The following is a 14,626-nucleotide window of genomic DNA, read 5'->3' as shown; positions in this document are numbered from 1 at the left end:
AGCTTGGAACAGCCAGTGCAGTCTTGATCCACTACAGTGACATGAAGTTTTTCAAACATAATACTCTATTTAACATTCTTAATGCAGTTTTAGATATCTGAAAGTATTTGCAAATTTATTCTGGCTGGTGAAAGAGTATGAAGGACAGAAAGTAGGATGACTATTTTTTTTTCCTGGAAATGGCAGTGAAAATGAAAAACATAGCATTTTGAAATGCTTGAAATTGCATTTATATAAATTGGGGGTTCTAAATAGAAACAAAATAGTTCATTCTTAGTGAATGAAAGAATTAATTTTACCCAAACTGTTTATTTTTCCCTAATTCTCATTGTCTAATTATAGTTGTGAAGGGGGGAAAAAATCCTTCCAGCCTGACCCAAAATAAATCTCTCACCCACTCTAAAGCTAAAGAAACAGTGTGAGATATCCTCCATCTCAGATAGTGCCTTGGGCATTTTGGAAAATGTGAGCAGCTACAAGAAGGGCAGATGAACATGAGTTTAAGGAATCTGACTATCACACTGGCAAGCCCTTGGAGCTTTTCCCTCAGAGCAATGGGAGCAGAGCGACACAGAGATGAATGGGAGGACTGTGATAACCTACTTCCAAATTAACCAAGTTGCTCAAAGGGAACAAGCTTTGCAGAAGGTCGCTGTGGTACACACAGGACAAGTGTTCTGCAGAAAGCAAAGAAACCAACCCTGCTTCAAAGAAATGACAATGAGCCAAGCAAGCAGAAAGAGCAGCAAGAAAAATACACGCAGTGATCTTAATCACATTTCCCTACTGCATTTTTCGTTGCTGAAGGGTTTTCACCAGCTTCAACTGTAATGCTCAGACACTGATTAAGGATGGATATATTCTGTGGCCAGCATTCCCCAGCAATCAATGCCACCAGCACTGCTCTCCTCATATTTTTACAAGATGACAACCGTCTCGGAGTAAGTCCATCCACTTGCCTGGAATGACTAACACAGGAGAAGAGCAGAATGGACATTCCTATGGCAGCAACTACGATGAGAAAGGGAAAAAGGGAGAGAGTTGAAGGCAGCCAGTCTTTGTGTGGACATGAAAAAGGTCAATAGATCTGTCAAAAAGTTTATTCTGCCAGCAGCCTTGAAAGAGGGACTGCAGAATTCCTAAAAAGCAGGGTGCAACTGACACATAGCAGTCTCCAATCACTTTATTAGACTAAAACTAATGGTGTTCTTTTCCACATATTTATGCAAATAAAGCAGAAAAATTAATGGCACAACTTCAATAAATACATTTTGATGGAGTTTAAATCCTTTTTAAGAGCACTTTCTGGAAATATTCCAACCTCTTACAGCGCAGCACTTAAGGAATGAAATATCTTCTTTAAAGAAAAAAAAACAAAACTGTGTTTAAGCACTTTGTTATATTGGGAGTATTGCAGAGAATTTTATTAACAGGAATATTTAGACTAAGAGTAAAAATAAATGCAAATGGAAAAGGAGATATATTCATAATTCATTGTTATAAATAATCAAGCTGAAAAGAAACTTCAAGAGCTAGAGCCATTTGAGTCAAAATTATTACATTGTCATGGGAGTTTGACGACTCCATAGACTTTGGGTTTCTAACTATGACCACTTGCTATGACTTGCTCAAAAATGAGCTCCAGAGCAAGAATTCTTTACAGCAGTAGTCCCAAGAGTAGCACTGCACGATGACCAAAAAAAGTACATTGCAATCTGGTCATAGATTATCCACAAGTGAGAAACAAATAAACAAAACCCCCCCACCAAAACAAAACAAAACAAAAAACAAACAACAAAAAAACCCACAGAAAAATCAAAAATGAACAAGCAAATTAAAACAAAAGAAAAGTTGGAGATATTGAATTATTTCATTTTATTAACTGACTTCTTGTGTAATTTTCAGAGCTGTTTCCATAATAAGGTTGATTAAATTTTCTGAAACACTTACTGTTTTAAAATACCTTCTGTTCCCCAAAGCCAGAGAAAGATCTGCTCCTATAATGAAGCTTCAAATGAATGACAATTTGGGGCTGCTTGTTAAGACACGGAAGAGTAACCATTTCTTATCATAATAATTCCCATATGCAAACTGGCAATTACCTTGCTGCAAAGCAGAATAGTTACATGCTTACCAGGTTTTTTCCAAACTTGTCAAACAGGATGCAGATAAAGACAACACCTCTGGAGTTGTACAGATCTCAAGTGAGCTCATTCTCACAACCAGAAAACCAACTCCTGTGGTTTGGAGAGAAAAAAAAAATCAGTTTTCTCAGCACCATGTGAGATTTACCATGTTCAAAGCCAATTCTCCCTGACAACAACTCCTTATTGCTAACAGAGGAGACTTGGAACACTTGTGTTAGTATGATCCATTCCTTCAAATAAAATGAGAAGCGAAAGGAGGAAACTCAGGATGACCAGGCAAGATATCAAGAAATAAAAATGTGATTACAAGACTAGAAGAAAAAGGAAGAAGGGGAAATTGGAAATTGTTATTAACTCTTAAACATAGTATTAGCTCACCCTTACATGCAGAACTGGTACAGTCAGACCTGGCCTACAGACTACCAGTCTGCCATTCCTAGTTTTCCACCTAGTGACCAATTTTGCAACCACATACCAATTTAGAGAGAGCAGTATGAGAGAAACACTAGCTTGGCAAACAGCAAGCAGGTATGACGAGGTGCTAACATGTTGGGGATAAGGACATAAGAGATAGAGATACATCAGCACAGCTGCCTAAGACTTTAAATACTGTGTACACCTCTAGTGAACTCTAGATAAAGAAAGATGAATTTAAATCAGAAAACACACAGTTCAGACCCGTTGGCAGGCAGTGACCATCTCTTTTTTGCAGTGTGGTGGACAGTGTTTACTTCTCTGCAGATTTTGTGCATACCAACTGAAGAAAAAGAAAGGGAATATAAGGATATTTTTTCAATGAGAGCAGCAAAACACTATCAGAGGTTGTGGAGAGAGGTAGTGACTGAACCATCCCTGGAAACAGTCAAGGTCAGTCTCTGAGCAACCTGATCTACTTGAAGATGTCCCAGTTATGGCAAGTGTTGGAGGACATGGCCTTTAAAGGTCATTTACCACCTCCACTATCATTTACCACCCATTCTGTGATTCTATGATTTGCTTTTTCTTTATAAATAGCTCTGAAGATAGATCTCAAAGAAAGGGGAAAGAAGATTAACATTTAGAGAGAAGCTCTTTAAGTTAAAAGCACTACATCAGGGTAAACTGTTGGCGAAGGAATTCTCAAAAGATTTGTAAACACTCCAGGAGTGAAGGTATCAAACCATCCTTCCACATGGGACAGCAGGAAACCACATTGCGCTTAGACAGGGCTGAATCAAACAGGGAAAGATGAGAGAAGTCCCACGGGCAGAAAATACATTCAAATGTACTCAAGCAGGCAGCCTCCACCTCACTGCCGGGGAGCGCGGTGAGATGATGGGCAGCATAGCTGCGAGAGCTCTTCCTCTGAGATCCTGGAGACCCACCACGGAGCAGAGAGGCAACGCGGAGCATGTCAGTGCCCCAGTCACAGTATTAGAGTCTCAGACCCTAAAAGCCAGTACGGCTTTGACAGCCCAGAATTCTATCACAACCACGATAAGGACGGGGCTTTCCCCAGACCTTTTCAGACGCCTACACAAACGCCCATCTCTCCTTTGCCCTATTTTCCCTAAGGATAAGGGTGTTCTGTCATAAAAGCCATGTTAGACAGTGTCCAAGGCTTGCGGATGCGGGATCTCGGGTACCACATGTCGGAAAACGACTCTGTTTGAAGCGGCAGCGTACGAAAAGGCACCGGACGCAACCACGGCCGGCTTCCCCGATAAGGTGGCCCCCTCGGTTCCAGCCGGAGTGGGACTGGAGCCCCACCTCCCATTCGGATGCCCTGGGGCACGGAAAACTGCTCCGCTCTTCCGACGCGGTGCGGGGAGACCCCGCGACATCCCCGGGCAAGGGGCTGCGTCGGGACAGTCCCGGGACGTTCCCCGGGGTTGCAAGTGGGCGGCCTCCCCAAAACCCTTCCTCCCCTGGGCGGCCCGGGGGGGCGAGTCCCGGCGGCCCGGGGAGGAGCCCAGCGGGGCCGCCACTCGGGTCCCTCACGGCGGGAGTGCAGCGCAGCCCAGCGATCACCCGTGGCCGCGCCGCCAACTTTGCCCAGCTCCGGAGCGCTCCCAGGGCTCCGGGGAACGCGGGCAGGGGTCCGGGGCGGGGAGCTGGGCCAGGGGGCGCGGGGGGGGAGCCGCTGCGGGGCTGGGAGCGGGGTCGGGAACGCGGGGCGGCGGCGGCGGAGCCGGGCAGGGGCGAGCCCGGTGGGCTCGGAGCGTGGATCGGGGCCGTGGAGCTGCTTGTCGGGAGAAGCGGAGGGGCGGCCAGGAAGAGGCAGCGCATCATCCCGCTGCCGGCGGGACAGCCGGGCGGAGCGAGCGCCCGGGCGGGGCGAGCGCCGAGGGTCGCAGGTGCGAGTGCCGCCGCGGAGCTGAGGGGGGCGGTCCGGGGGCTGAACCTTCTCCGCAGCCCCGGGGCGGGGGCGGGGGCGCGGCGGCAGCGGCGGCCCCATGGGCGGGGGCGGGGGCGGCTCTGCGCGGGGTTTGCCCGCCGCCGCTGATGCCGCTGCCGCCTGCCCGCGGGGCGGCTGATGCGGGTGGCGGTGCCGGGGGAGGTTGCCGTGGCGGCGGCGACGGCGGGGGGCTCCCGGTCATGTGTCGGCCGGGAGTGCGCGGGGTCCTGGGCCGGGCATGCCTGCTGCTGCTGCCGCCCTGTGCGTTGGTGCTGGCCGCGATGCCTGGCTCCGCGTCCCACCCGCAGCCCTGCCAGATCCTGCGGCGCATCGGGCACACAGTGCGGGTAGGGGCCACCCACCTGCAGCCCCGCGCCGCCCCCGCCGCCGCCGCTGCCTGGCCCGGGGAGGTGCCGGGCGGGCGCCCCGAAGGGCCACGGGGCCGGCGGGCGGGGGGCGGCCCGGTGGGGGAGCGGCGGCCGCCCCCCTCACCACGGGAAGCGCTGCTGCTCGCCGTGTCCAACCTGAACGGCGTGCCCGGGCTGCTGCCCTACAACCTGTCCCTGGAGGTGGTGATGGCGATCGAGGCGGGGCTGGGCGACCTGCCCCTCTTCCCCTTCTCTTCGCCCAGCGCCTCGTGGAGCAACGACCCTGTCTCCTTCCTGCAGAGCCTCTGCCACACCGTGGTGGTGCAGGGGGTCTCGGCCATCCTTGCCTTCCCGCAGAGCCGCGGGGAGTTGCTGGAGCTGGACTTCATCTCGGCGGCGCTGCGCATCCCGGTGGTCAGCATCGTCCTGGGCGAATTCCCCCGGCGGAGCCTGGTAAGGATGGGGGGAACGATAGGGGCAGTGCCGTGCCCCCTTGGTACCCTGCGGTGGAGGATCAGAGTCCGACCAGGGGAGCCGGCAGTCGCGGTGGGAGGACTCGGACCGAGCTGTTACCGGGGAGAAGTGCTCGGACCCCCGGCATCGCTCTTGGGTCCGTCCGTCCTCTGGCTCCCCCTCCCGCGTTGTCCCTGGCTCTCAGGCCGGGGGTGGCGCGGGAGAGGAATCCTCTGTGTGGAGAGACAGACAGAGCTCGGTGGCACAAGCGAAGTTGTGAGCCCGAAGTCATACACCGCGTTAAGTTGAAAAGCAGAGAGCAGAGAGAGGGTCCAGGGCACTCTTTGCAGAGCAAAGGTTGTTAGGAAAAAAAAAAGGCTTAAACCAGCTTTCAGGGTGTTTGTTACTGGTCTAAATGCAGTGGTCTGTCTGTATGTGGGCACTGTAGGTGGTTCGCCAGATGACGCTTCTCAGGGAAGTTGTACGCTGTAACTTGACTTTGCACTGAGCTGCCTAAAGCCGTCAGGGTTTTCTGTACTCATAGTTCATATGTCGCTGCTAGATCAGATTTTTGCTGATTGCCCAGCTAAAGTAGTAGAAACTACAGCCTAGTCTGACTGTTTGTTTGGTTGTGTAACTAAAATAGTAGAAACTGAATTCATTGTGTTTGACAGCCTCAGGTACAAGTAGTAGTAGTATCCAAGGGGAGCTAAACTTTCTATCATACAGAAATGGCAACTTAGTGTTACATACTCTAGAAAAAAAAGTGATAGTTCAGTATTTTGTGATTGTGTCTTTGATACCAGGAGTCATTTCAGGTAAAATAGTTGAAAGAAGATGCCCTATTCTGTGTGGCCTGTGCAAGGGAAGTCCTAAATAAAGTGGTAGAAGCTACCTTTTAAATAACCAAGAGAAGCAATTGTTTTATATAAAAAGGGGTAGCTTAATATTGCTCTCAAAATATAATCAGAAAAAATATTACCAGCTGAATTTTCTTTGCAAAAGCAAATGCAACTCTCAACCTGGATCACTGTTAGATTTCTGTGGGACTTTTTTGCATGTTAGATTGTGACAGAAAAGAGAGGTCCTAGTCTGTAACTGAAGATGTGACTGCTGTGTGCTGACCTGAATCACAGAATGGTTTGTGTTGGAAGCAACCTCAAAGACCGTCTTGTTCCAGCCCCCTGGCATGGGCAGGGACACCTTCCACCAGACCAGGTTGTTCAGAGCTCCATCCTGCCTGGCCTTGAACACTTCCAGGGTTGGGGCATCCACAGCTTCTCTGGGTAACCTGTATCAGTGTGGCACCAACCTCACAGTCGAGGGTTTCTTCCCAGTATCTAATCTAACATTGCCCTCTGTCAATTTGAAGTCATTGCCCCTTGTCCTGTCACCATATCCCCTTGTAAAAATCCCCTTTCCAGCTCTCTTGTAGCCCCTTTAGCTACTCAGCTAGTTTTCTCCACCTTAGCAAAACCAGTGTAACGCAGGTCTCTCAGAAACTCAGTGTAATCAGTGCTACCAAATGCACTTTTGGTGCCAATTGTATCCAAGTTTGCTCAGTTACAGCTATCAGCTTTGCAACTGCACTCGTAGTGGTGCTGGATACAGTAGCCAAAGCTTCCTGAAGATCAGATCTTGAATCCAGCATTTCCTTGCTCTGTCTCAAAATTATTTTCTCTTCCGTCTTAGATATTGATCTAAGTTCATCCAAAGCATCTTCATCCAAGATGTGTTAAACACATGCAGCACAGGGTTAGATTCACTGCTGCTTTCTACAGCCTTCAAAACTCCTACTAAACTTTCAAATTGTTCTCAGCAGGGAGCCAAGTGGATTAGTATATCCAAGTCTAGGCTTTGTTCTTAAGCAGACTTTACGAGGCATTTTCTTCAGTGACAGTGAAACCAATGCCTGACATTGAACCTGTGCTGAACAGAGTCCGTTTTTTTTTCCAGCTGAGCTAAAAAAATTACTTTTCAAAGCTCTGTGGATTTTAAAAAAATTTCAGCTTTACTCAAAGGCCAGCAGGTAATACAAGTCTGTTAGTCTCTCAAGATTGGCCTGGAAAGGCTGACATCTTTCTGAACACTCTTTTTCATATTTTCACTTAATAAATACCATTTTAAGGCTAACTCTGGAGGCAGTGCTCTAGCAGCCTTACCTTGCATACTTCCTAGAATTACAAGCTTTCCAACAGCATATTGGACACAGGAGAGCCTGGAGATGTTGACCTCAGCAGCCTCTGCTGTAGGCAGGGATTCTGTGTCACTCACAGTCCTAAGTTGGCATGAAATTAACATGCCATGGACCTCTCATCTTCCCGGCTCTACAGCCCTGGCACTGCAGATTGGCCGCTTCTACTGAGTGGTGATTTTAGAGGAGGCAAATGTAAAAGACATCGTTGTAGATGAGACAGATTTGGCTGATAGGCCCAGACAGGAAGAGAAGACTGATACCCAACCCTGCTTCTGAACTGGCACCCCTGGGGTCACCATTCCCACTGACTCTTGGGCAGAGCGTTTTCCCTCCCACAAAACCACTGCAGCACACCCCAGGGGCTGCCTGCAGTTAGTTTTCTTCCAGGCAGAGAGAGAAGCAGACCTAAAACTTTTTTGCCCTTGAAGAGCATTTCCCATTTTCTGCATTGCAAACATGCTAACAAACCCAGTATTCTCATACTGTTTTCTCCTCAGCAGTCAAATTTTTCTGGGAGATGGTTTTAAGACAGTAATATCTAGCAAAGTCTCATTTTCCACATTATGCTAGGACAGGAATGTACATATGCAATGTTTTGTACTTCTGCTGAATGTTAACATTATTCCTTCATGCAGAAGGCTATAATAGGCAGCTGTTTGTTGTACTTGAAAAGCACGTTAATCTTTGAGCAAATCTTCCTTAGCATCACAAAAAGCAATACTTAAAATGAAAAGGAAGATAAGGATCCAGAACTGAAACACATTTCAATAATACTGCCCGTTGTCTCTGTGATATTTGATGACAGTAATACTGCAAACATGTAACAACAAGAGGAAATACAGTGTCACAGATGGGCAACAGTCATCTAAGATACCTATAGACTGTGTTTTCAAAAGTTTTTGTGGTTGTTTGAGCATCTTTAAAAATGCATTTATCATTAAAAAAAAATCAAAAGGTAACAGCCATCACAAGGTGTGACACTGCACTTGTTCCTCACAAGTAACAGCTTATTCTGGAGGTTCAGGATTGTGTATTGCAGAACACACATATGGCTTCAAGGGAGGATACAAATGGGACACCCTTTTTTCATTTTTATTTGTGATTTAATTACTAACATAGACTAACAGGAAATCCAGACACAGTTGTGACCTGGAAAAAAAGCTGTTTGCTTTTCCCAATTTACTGTCACTCTGGTAAATTTTCACATTCAGTAAGCAAAAGTAACAATTTAGCACTGTCATTCAGCAAACAAAAAAACCACTGGATTTCTTTACTCCTACATGAATGCAAATTGCATGAAGCTTTAACAGCTCGTTATTTTGGAGACAGCAGATCACAAGCAGTGATGCCGTTGAGGCAAGTTTGTGACCCCTTATATATCTTTATATGAAGAGAAGCATTTTATTTTTTCATTCCAAGATTGCCAATGTCATTAATAATATTCCCAAGGATGGAACAGGGGAAAAGATCCAGGGAACATGAACCATAAATAAATACGGTGATATTGCTACATTTCAGAGCCAAGACACTGGGAAGAACAGCCCATAATATCTATTTTGTGGGTGATAATATCACTAACACAAGGGACATCATGTTTGCAGCAGTGTTCTCTGAACTTAAGGGAGTATTTTCAGTGGGTTTCACATAAATCAGCACCTCTGATGTCCGTTAACATGAAAAGGAATCTTTTCATAGCAACGAAACAGAATAAAGTAATTGCAACTCATCATTCCCTGCCTAGCCCTGTACTTTATCTGGCTTCCCGAGGAACTGGAACTGCAGCACTGCTGATTACTGCTGTGACTTCAGAGGGGTTCAAAAGAATAAATAAATCAGGTCAGAGTTTTAGCTTAAACTATGACTTTCCTGGGGAAGTAGCAAGCTCAGACTCAGAACAGATGCTGTAAAAAGAAACAGACCATAAACTTTTAAATTTTGAAGTAATTGTTTGTTTTGTTTTTAACAGCTTTCTAGTTTATGTATATCAAACAACCCATGGTGGGGAATTACAGATCTTTCCCTTTTGGAAATAGACAAGAATACCACTGTGAGTACAGTGCCCTCAGAAGTCACAATAACCTGCAAGGCACCAGATATGTAGTGCACCAGTGAGGGCAGGCAGAAATTACAGCAAGGGGATGGAGATGTGGAAAAAAGGCTTCTGTCCAACTAAATGCCCAAAGACACTTCTTTCTTTCCTCCTTCAAGCCAGAATTGCAGTTAGATGGGAAAAATATTTTAATAATTTCATTTTCCAGCAAAAAAATGCAACACATGCTTGGCTGCAGGCTTCAGTAATCCAAATGATCATTGCTGATCTGTTTTAATCCAGAAGTTGGAAGCTTATACTAGTTGCTGTGTAGATTAGGAATATGTGTTCTGTCTTTCCCTATGATTACCAACCCTTCCCACCTCGCACTGAGTAAACAGTGAGGCACATACCTTTTGTACACTTCAAGAGGCTTTATGAGAGGTGCCTTGAGAGGAAACAAGGGCAGAAATTGAGAGGACGTGCAAACAAATGTCCAATTGGTTCTCTTTGAGCCAGAGGTCTCAGTGCAATTTTGCTCATGGTGAGCTTTTGAAACTTGGACAATTTAGGCCACTGATCTGCTATAAAGTCAGAGCCCTTTTACATTTCCAGCTCATGTAAAAAAAGCTTGGTGCAACTAACAGTTTTACTCTATAGGCAGGTATCCTGTAGAGCCGTTAATTCTTTTGAACACAGATTTCAAAGGCATAACTGCATTTTACTGGCAGCCTTGTGATCCTAGCATCACACCAGAGGTCTCCTCATCGTTAAGTCCTCTTTGAAAAAGCATTTGCACAACATTTACTAACTGATTGAGCCTCCTGCATCTCACAGGCTTTTCCCCAACACCGTACATTGTCCTCGAGTTGTTACTTTGAAAATAGTTTTACTTATGCTCTTGTGTTGTGTTGACTGTTGTCAACTGTGAGAATATTGTGGTTTTCAGGGTTCGTTTGTGTTGTCAGCTGAAGCCAAACTCTCTGTTGCCCTTAAGTTCATAAACGATGTGTGTTGAAGGGAAACGACTCCTCGTTTATATTCTTATCTGTTGTCAGAAAGCCCTCAAGTCTTGTGGAAGTGATTTGGCATACCATTTGTGAGTTGTATTGGTACCTTACATATTTTGTATATTTTCTCTTTGTTTAATGCTCAGAGTCTGTTCCTTCTGCGTGTTGTACTCTCGATAATACCACAGGTCACCCTTATCCCATAAACTGTCAGAGTCATCATAAATGCTGCTTAAAACACCACTAAAGATACCCAGTCCTGCAGACCAGAGCATGGCAGCCTACATACCAAGGAGGACTTCTTTAAGGATAGTTCTACTGTCAACAGGCTTTGCATGCTCAGAAGCATAGGACAATGAAAGATAAAAAAAGAACTAGCCTCTTTATTGAAGTTACAATGTTTAAGGAGAATTCAGTTAATCACAGCTGCAAAAGATCTATTTTCAGAATGCAGTAAGTGGTGAGAATATTTTTACTTCAGTTCTCTCCTCTGGATCCTTAATTTTGAAGTCCTGTTGAGACAGAAATGGCCAGAACTCCACTCTTTCAGCGCTGGCCAGTAGCAAGATTTTCTTATTCCCCATCCCATGCTGATTCTCTGATGCAGAAAAAGCTGAGTTAACATCAAGTTTAATACCATACATGGTATTTTCTTCTGTGGTTTTTTTCTTTTTTCCTGTTCTGGGTGCTCACAAAGCAATGTGTTCCTCACTGCTATGCTGGAGAAGGTCTTTCTTAACACACTGCACAAACTCCTGTCAATAATTAATAATTAAAATATGACATCATTGATTATTACTTTACTGAACAATAGGCATTATGAGAAGAAACATCAAAGACTACTTAGCTTAATCCACTAAGTAAAAATTAAAATTTGGCCTAAAGTAGGCAAATTTAAAGACAACTTTCTATCAGACACTATACAAATACACCAGTTGTTGTACAGAACAGGTGATTAACAAACAAAAGTAAGTTGGGGTATTCAATATAATTTCCCACAAGAATTTGTCCATGAAAGGCAGAGAAAGCACCCTGTCTTTCCACAAAAATGGAAGCAGAGCTTTGGAAACGAGAAAACAACAAAGGATCTTGTAATGCGTTATGTTATTCATTGCAGATTGTTAATCATTGCTCATGATTAAATTCAAAGACTACTTACAAACTTTCTCATTTAGGGTTTATTTAATGAGTTATTCACTATTTAATCCCATGAAATATTGAAAACACACAGTTTTAGAACTTTAGGCTATATTGGATCTAGTTACAATTTATCTCATGTTCTATTGTTTTCCTCTGTGGATTCCCACATAATTTTTAAATGTGAAAGAAAAACAGGCATAACTTGACTAGAATTTACACGTTATTGTAACCAGCATAAAACTGGAAAAAAAAGCAGTTTCTTTTAAAAATCTAGATTTACCTTCCAAGAAAGAATCAGACTGTAAATCCATGTTTCTGTAGATTCTACTGAAGGGCTTTTAAAGAGGGGAAAGGTTGTCTTGTCAGCTTGGTTGAACCAGAGAGAGTACACCAAGTTTCACTGCAATACAAATACCTGTGCATTTTAGTGTTTGTTCTGAACAGCTGAAAGAATCCAGAGAAAAGAGAAGGAAGAAAACGAGAAGAGGAAGCAAGAAAACTAGAAACATAAAAGTTGGTGACACAGGGAGACAGAAGGAAAAAATAAGCTGAATTGAGAAGAGAAAGAAGAGATGCCCACAATCTGTTTGTGATTCCAGATGCATAAAAGCATGAGAACTGTATTTTTTAGGAAAGCACTGTACATAGAGCTGGGATCACCAAGCACAGAGCGAAACTACTTGCCCAAATCAGGGTTGAATTAACAGGGCTGTCTTCATCCCTGGCTAAGGATGGTTAATTCCAGTGAGTAGTACTTGCCCAAAAAATAATTTTGCCCCTCAAAAGTGCACCGTCTTTGTTGCAGACCTCTCAGGAAACTGCTGAAGCCAACATCTAGGAAGCAGTAAAGGGAACAGGGATTAAGTCAAAGGTAGGTAGCAGTTTATTGCTGCTGGAGGGACTTCTTGGGAAGAGTGTGAGGCCTTGGTGTGGGTGGGTGTGATTTGTGGAAGCCTTTTTTCAAACTTGGTGCTGAGATTATGGGAAGAGAGACGCACCAGGGCATCTCTGGGCATAGCCCCTCCTGATGCTTCGGGACCCAGGGTCAGACATCTTCTGGTTAGGATTTCAGAGTGCCAGGAGTCAGACCAAGGTCACTGTGATATACACAGCGTCATTCCAATAGGTACCCAGAAGGGATTTCCTAATGAATGGGGGCAGGTTCAGGCACAGTGGCTTTGGGATTTGAGCTTTGGACATCAGCAACTGCTCTTTACTTCTGGTCTGGCCCTGAGGATCTCCTCATTTTCCCCAAAACTCTGTTAATCAGCCAAATTTGTTCTCACCACCATGGGGAGAGGATGTGCAGATGGTGGAAGTAGCAACAGAACTGGGAGAAAGATTTAAGCTTGAGTAGGCAGCTCTGATAGATGATTCATTTATTAAGGGAGTCACACTCGAGCAGAGCTGTTTGTGCAAGGGACTCCTCGTCAGTGTGACTCAGAAGTTCACAATCTGGCCCCAAGTGCTTCATAGCTGTCACAGCAAGCTAATAATATTGCTCCTGGCAATTATGGACAGTTCCACGAAGAACTGAGAAGGCATACCACAGCAATTGTTACGTGCCACTTTTGTGGGGCATTGCAACCAAACATTTGTGTGCAGCTGGCCTTGGGACTTAGATTTGGCTGTAGACAGGGTTTCAAAGCAGGCTTGATGTTCACTACTAAGTCCTGAGCTCTCTGTAGTTCCATACAGCCCTTGACGAGCATCTTGCATCCCTGGAACACAAAACACCCTGTTGGTACAAGTATGAGTGTGTGCCACCCCCACACCAGGCAACCATCTCTGTCCCTGCTATCTGTCAGAGGGCTGGGATATGGTGCTGAACCTCTTGGATATGCCCTGCTCCAGGAAGGGTGAGCTGGAAGAGCCCTCAGAAACCGACAGGAAGTTGGCACCAGTTTGAGAAGGTCTGGTGTGCAGTGTGCTAGCTAATTAACTTCTATCCAAAATGTTTCACTCACTGGAGCCTGTGTGGCATCAGGGTACAGATGGAGGGGTGGAGGAGTGAAGGTGAGCACAGGTGCATTCTCAGCTGACATGGAAGCACAGTAAACAGGGAAATTACTGTGATCATTTGATTCTTATTATTGTATAGGAAAAATCAAATGTTAGGGGATTCAGAAGCAGGCATCATTTTTCCCTTTTCCTTTTATGGTATTTTTATTACTTTTTTGTTACCAGCTTTCAACTGTTTCCAAAGCCTGTTTTAAAATGTAGAAAGTATTTGAAAGGCATTATAAAAATCTATGAATATGCTGCACAGGCATATTTTAAACTCTTAGTATTTCCTTAAAGGCATGATATTCCACTTCCAGCTTTTTTTAAGACTGTGAAGGAAATGATTGTCCATACTGTTCATAAGACATTTTGCAAGGCTTTCTAACTTAAGACAGAGTTAAAAGACAAGATAGATCTTCAAGCATCGACTGAGATTTTAAAAATGAAGTTTTGCATCTGTAGCAAGGAAAGAACTATTAGACATAGCAAATAATAACCAGAAAGTGCAGCTGATTTATGCATTAGGGTCTCTCGATGATGCTATTGATAAAGCAGTTGTGTTATACTCATCTTGATAGCGTACTCACTCAAACTGGCTTAAAAAGATCTTTTTTCTTTTTTTGCAAATCAGATGAAAAGTCGGTATTATTGAGTTCACAGTTTGTTAATTTTCCAGTGCTATTTTAGGTGAAAGCGAAATTATTTATCATTTTCTCAGCCTGTAAGGCTCACTCATATATATAACAGCTTTCTGTAGGACAGCAGTTGTTTTTAAGAATTTTCTGTACTTGAGCATGAAAAATGGGTAAAACAGATCTAACCTTTACTTGGAGCTGATGCCTGCCCTCTTTGGAGAGTGGAGTGAACATGTTTTAGCTGTGATTTACAGTTTCTTACTATG

The 14,626-nt window shown here is 44.7% G+C and overlaps 1 protein-coding gene across 5 annotated transcripts in view; it reads left to right on the top strand.

The window, feature by feature from the left end:
• Positions 1-4,113: 4,113 nt before the first annotated feature.
• Positions 4,114-14,626, top strand: part of GRIN3A (glutamate ionotropic receptor NMDA type subunit 3A) — a 68,826-nt gene continuing 58,313 nt past the window's right edge. For 3 of the 5 annotated variants that reach the window (XR_003532190.1, XR_003532191.1, XM_027671099.1), the window contains exon 1: positions 4,582-5,345. Coding sequence is in view for 2 of the 5 variants with exons in the window: in XM_027671099.1 (XP_027526900.1) it covers positions 4,632-5,345 (714 nt within the window). In the remaining 3 variants the exon portion in view is untranslated. Of the gene's footprint in view, positions 4,226-4,581; positions 5,346-14,626 lie in introns of those variants that run through there. The other 2 variants (XM_027671100.1, XM_027671098.1) reach the window with 2 other exon arrangements.

This window comes from Neopelma chrysocephalum, unplaced genomic scaffold (genome assembly GCF_003984885.1).
Source record: "Neopelma chrysocephalum unplaced genomic scaffold, ASM398488v2 Primary Assembly neopelma1_97034, whole genome shotgun sequence".
Taxonomy (NCBI): Eukaryota; Metazoa; Chordata; class Aves; order Passeriformes; family Pipridae; genus Neopelma; species Neopelma chrysocephalum.
The sequence above is the reverse complement of the archived record's forward strand: the minus strand, read 5'-3'. Positions and strand labels throughout refer to the sequence as shown.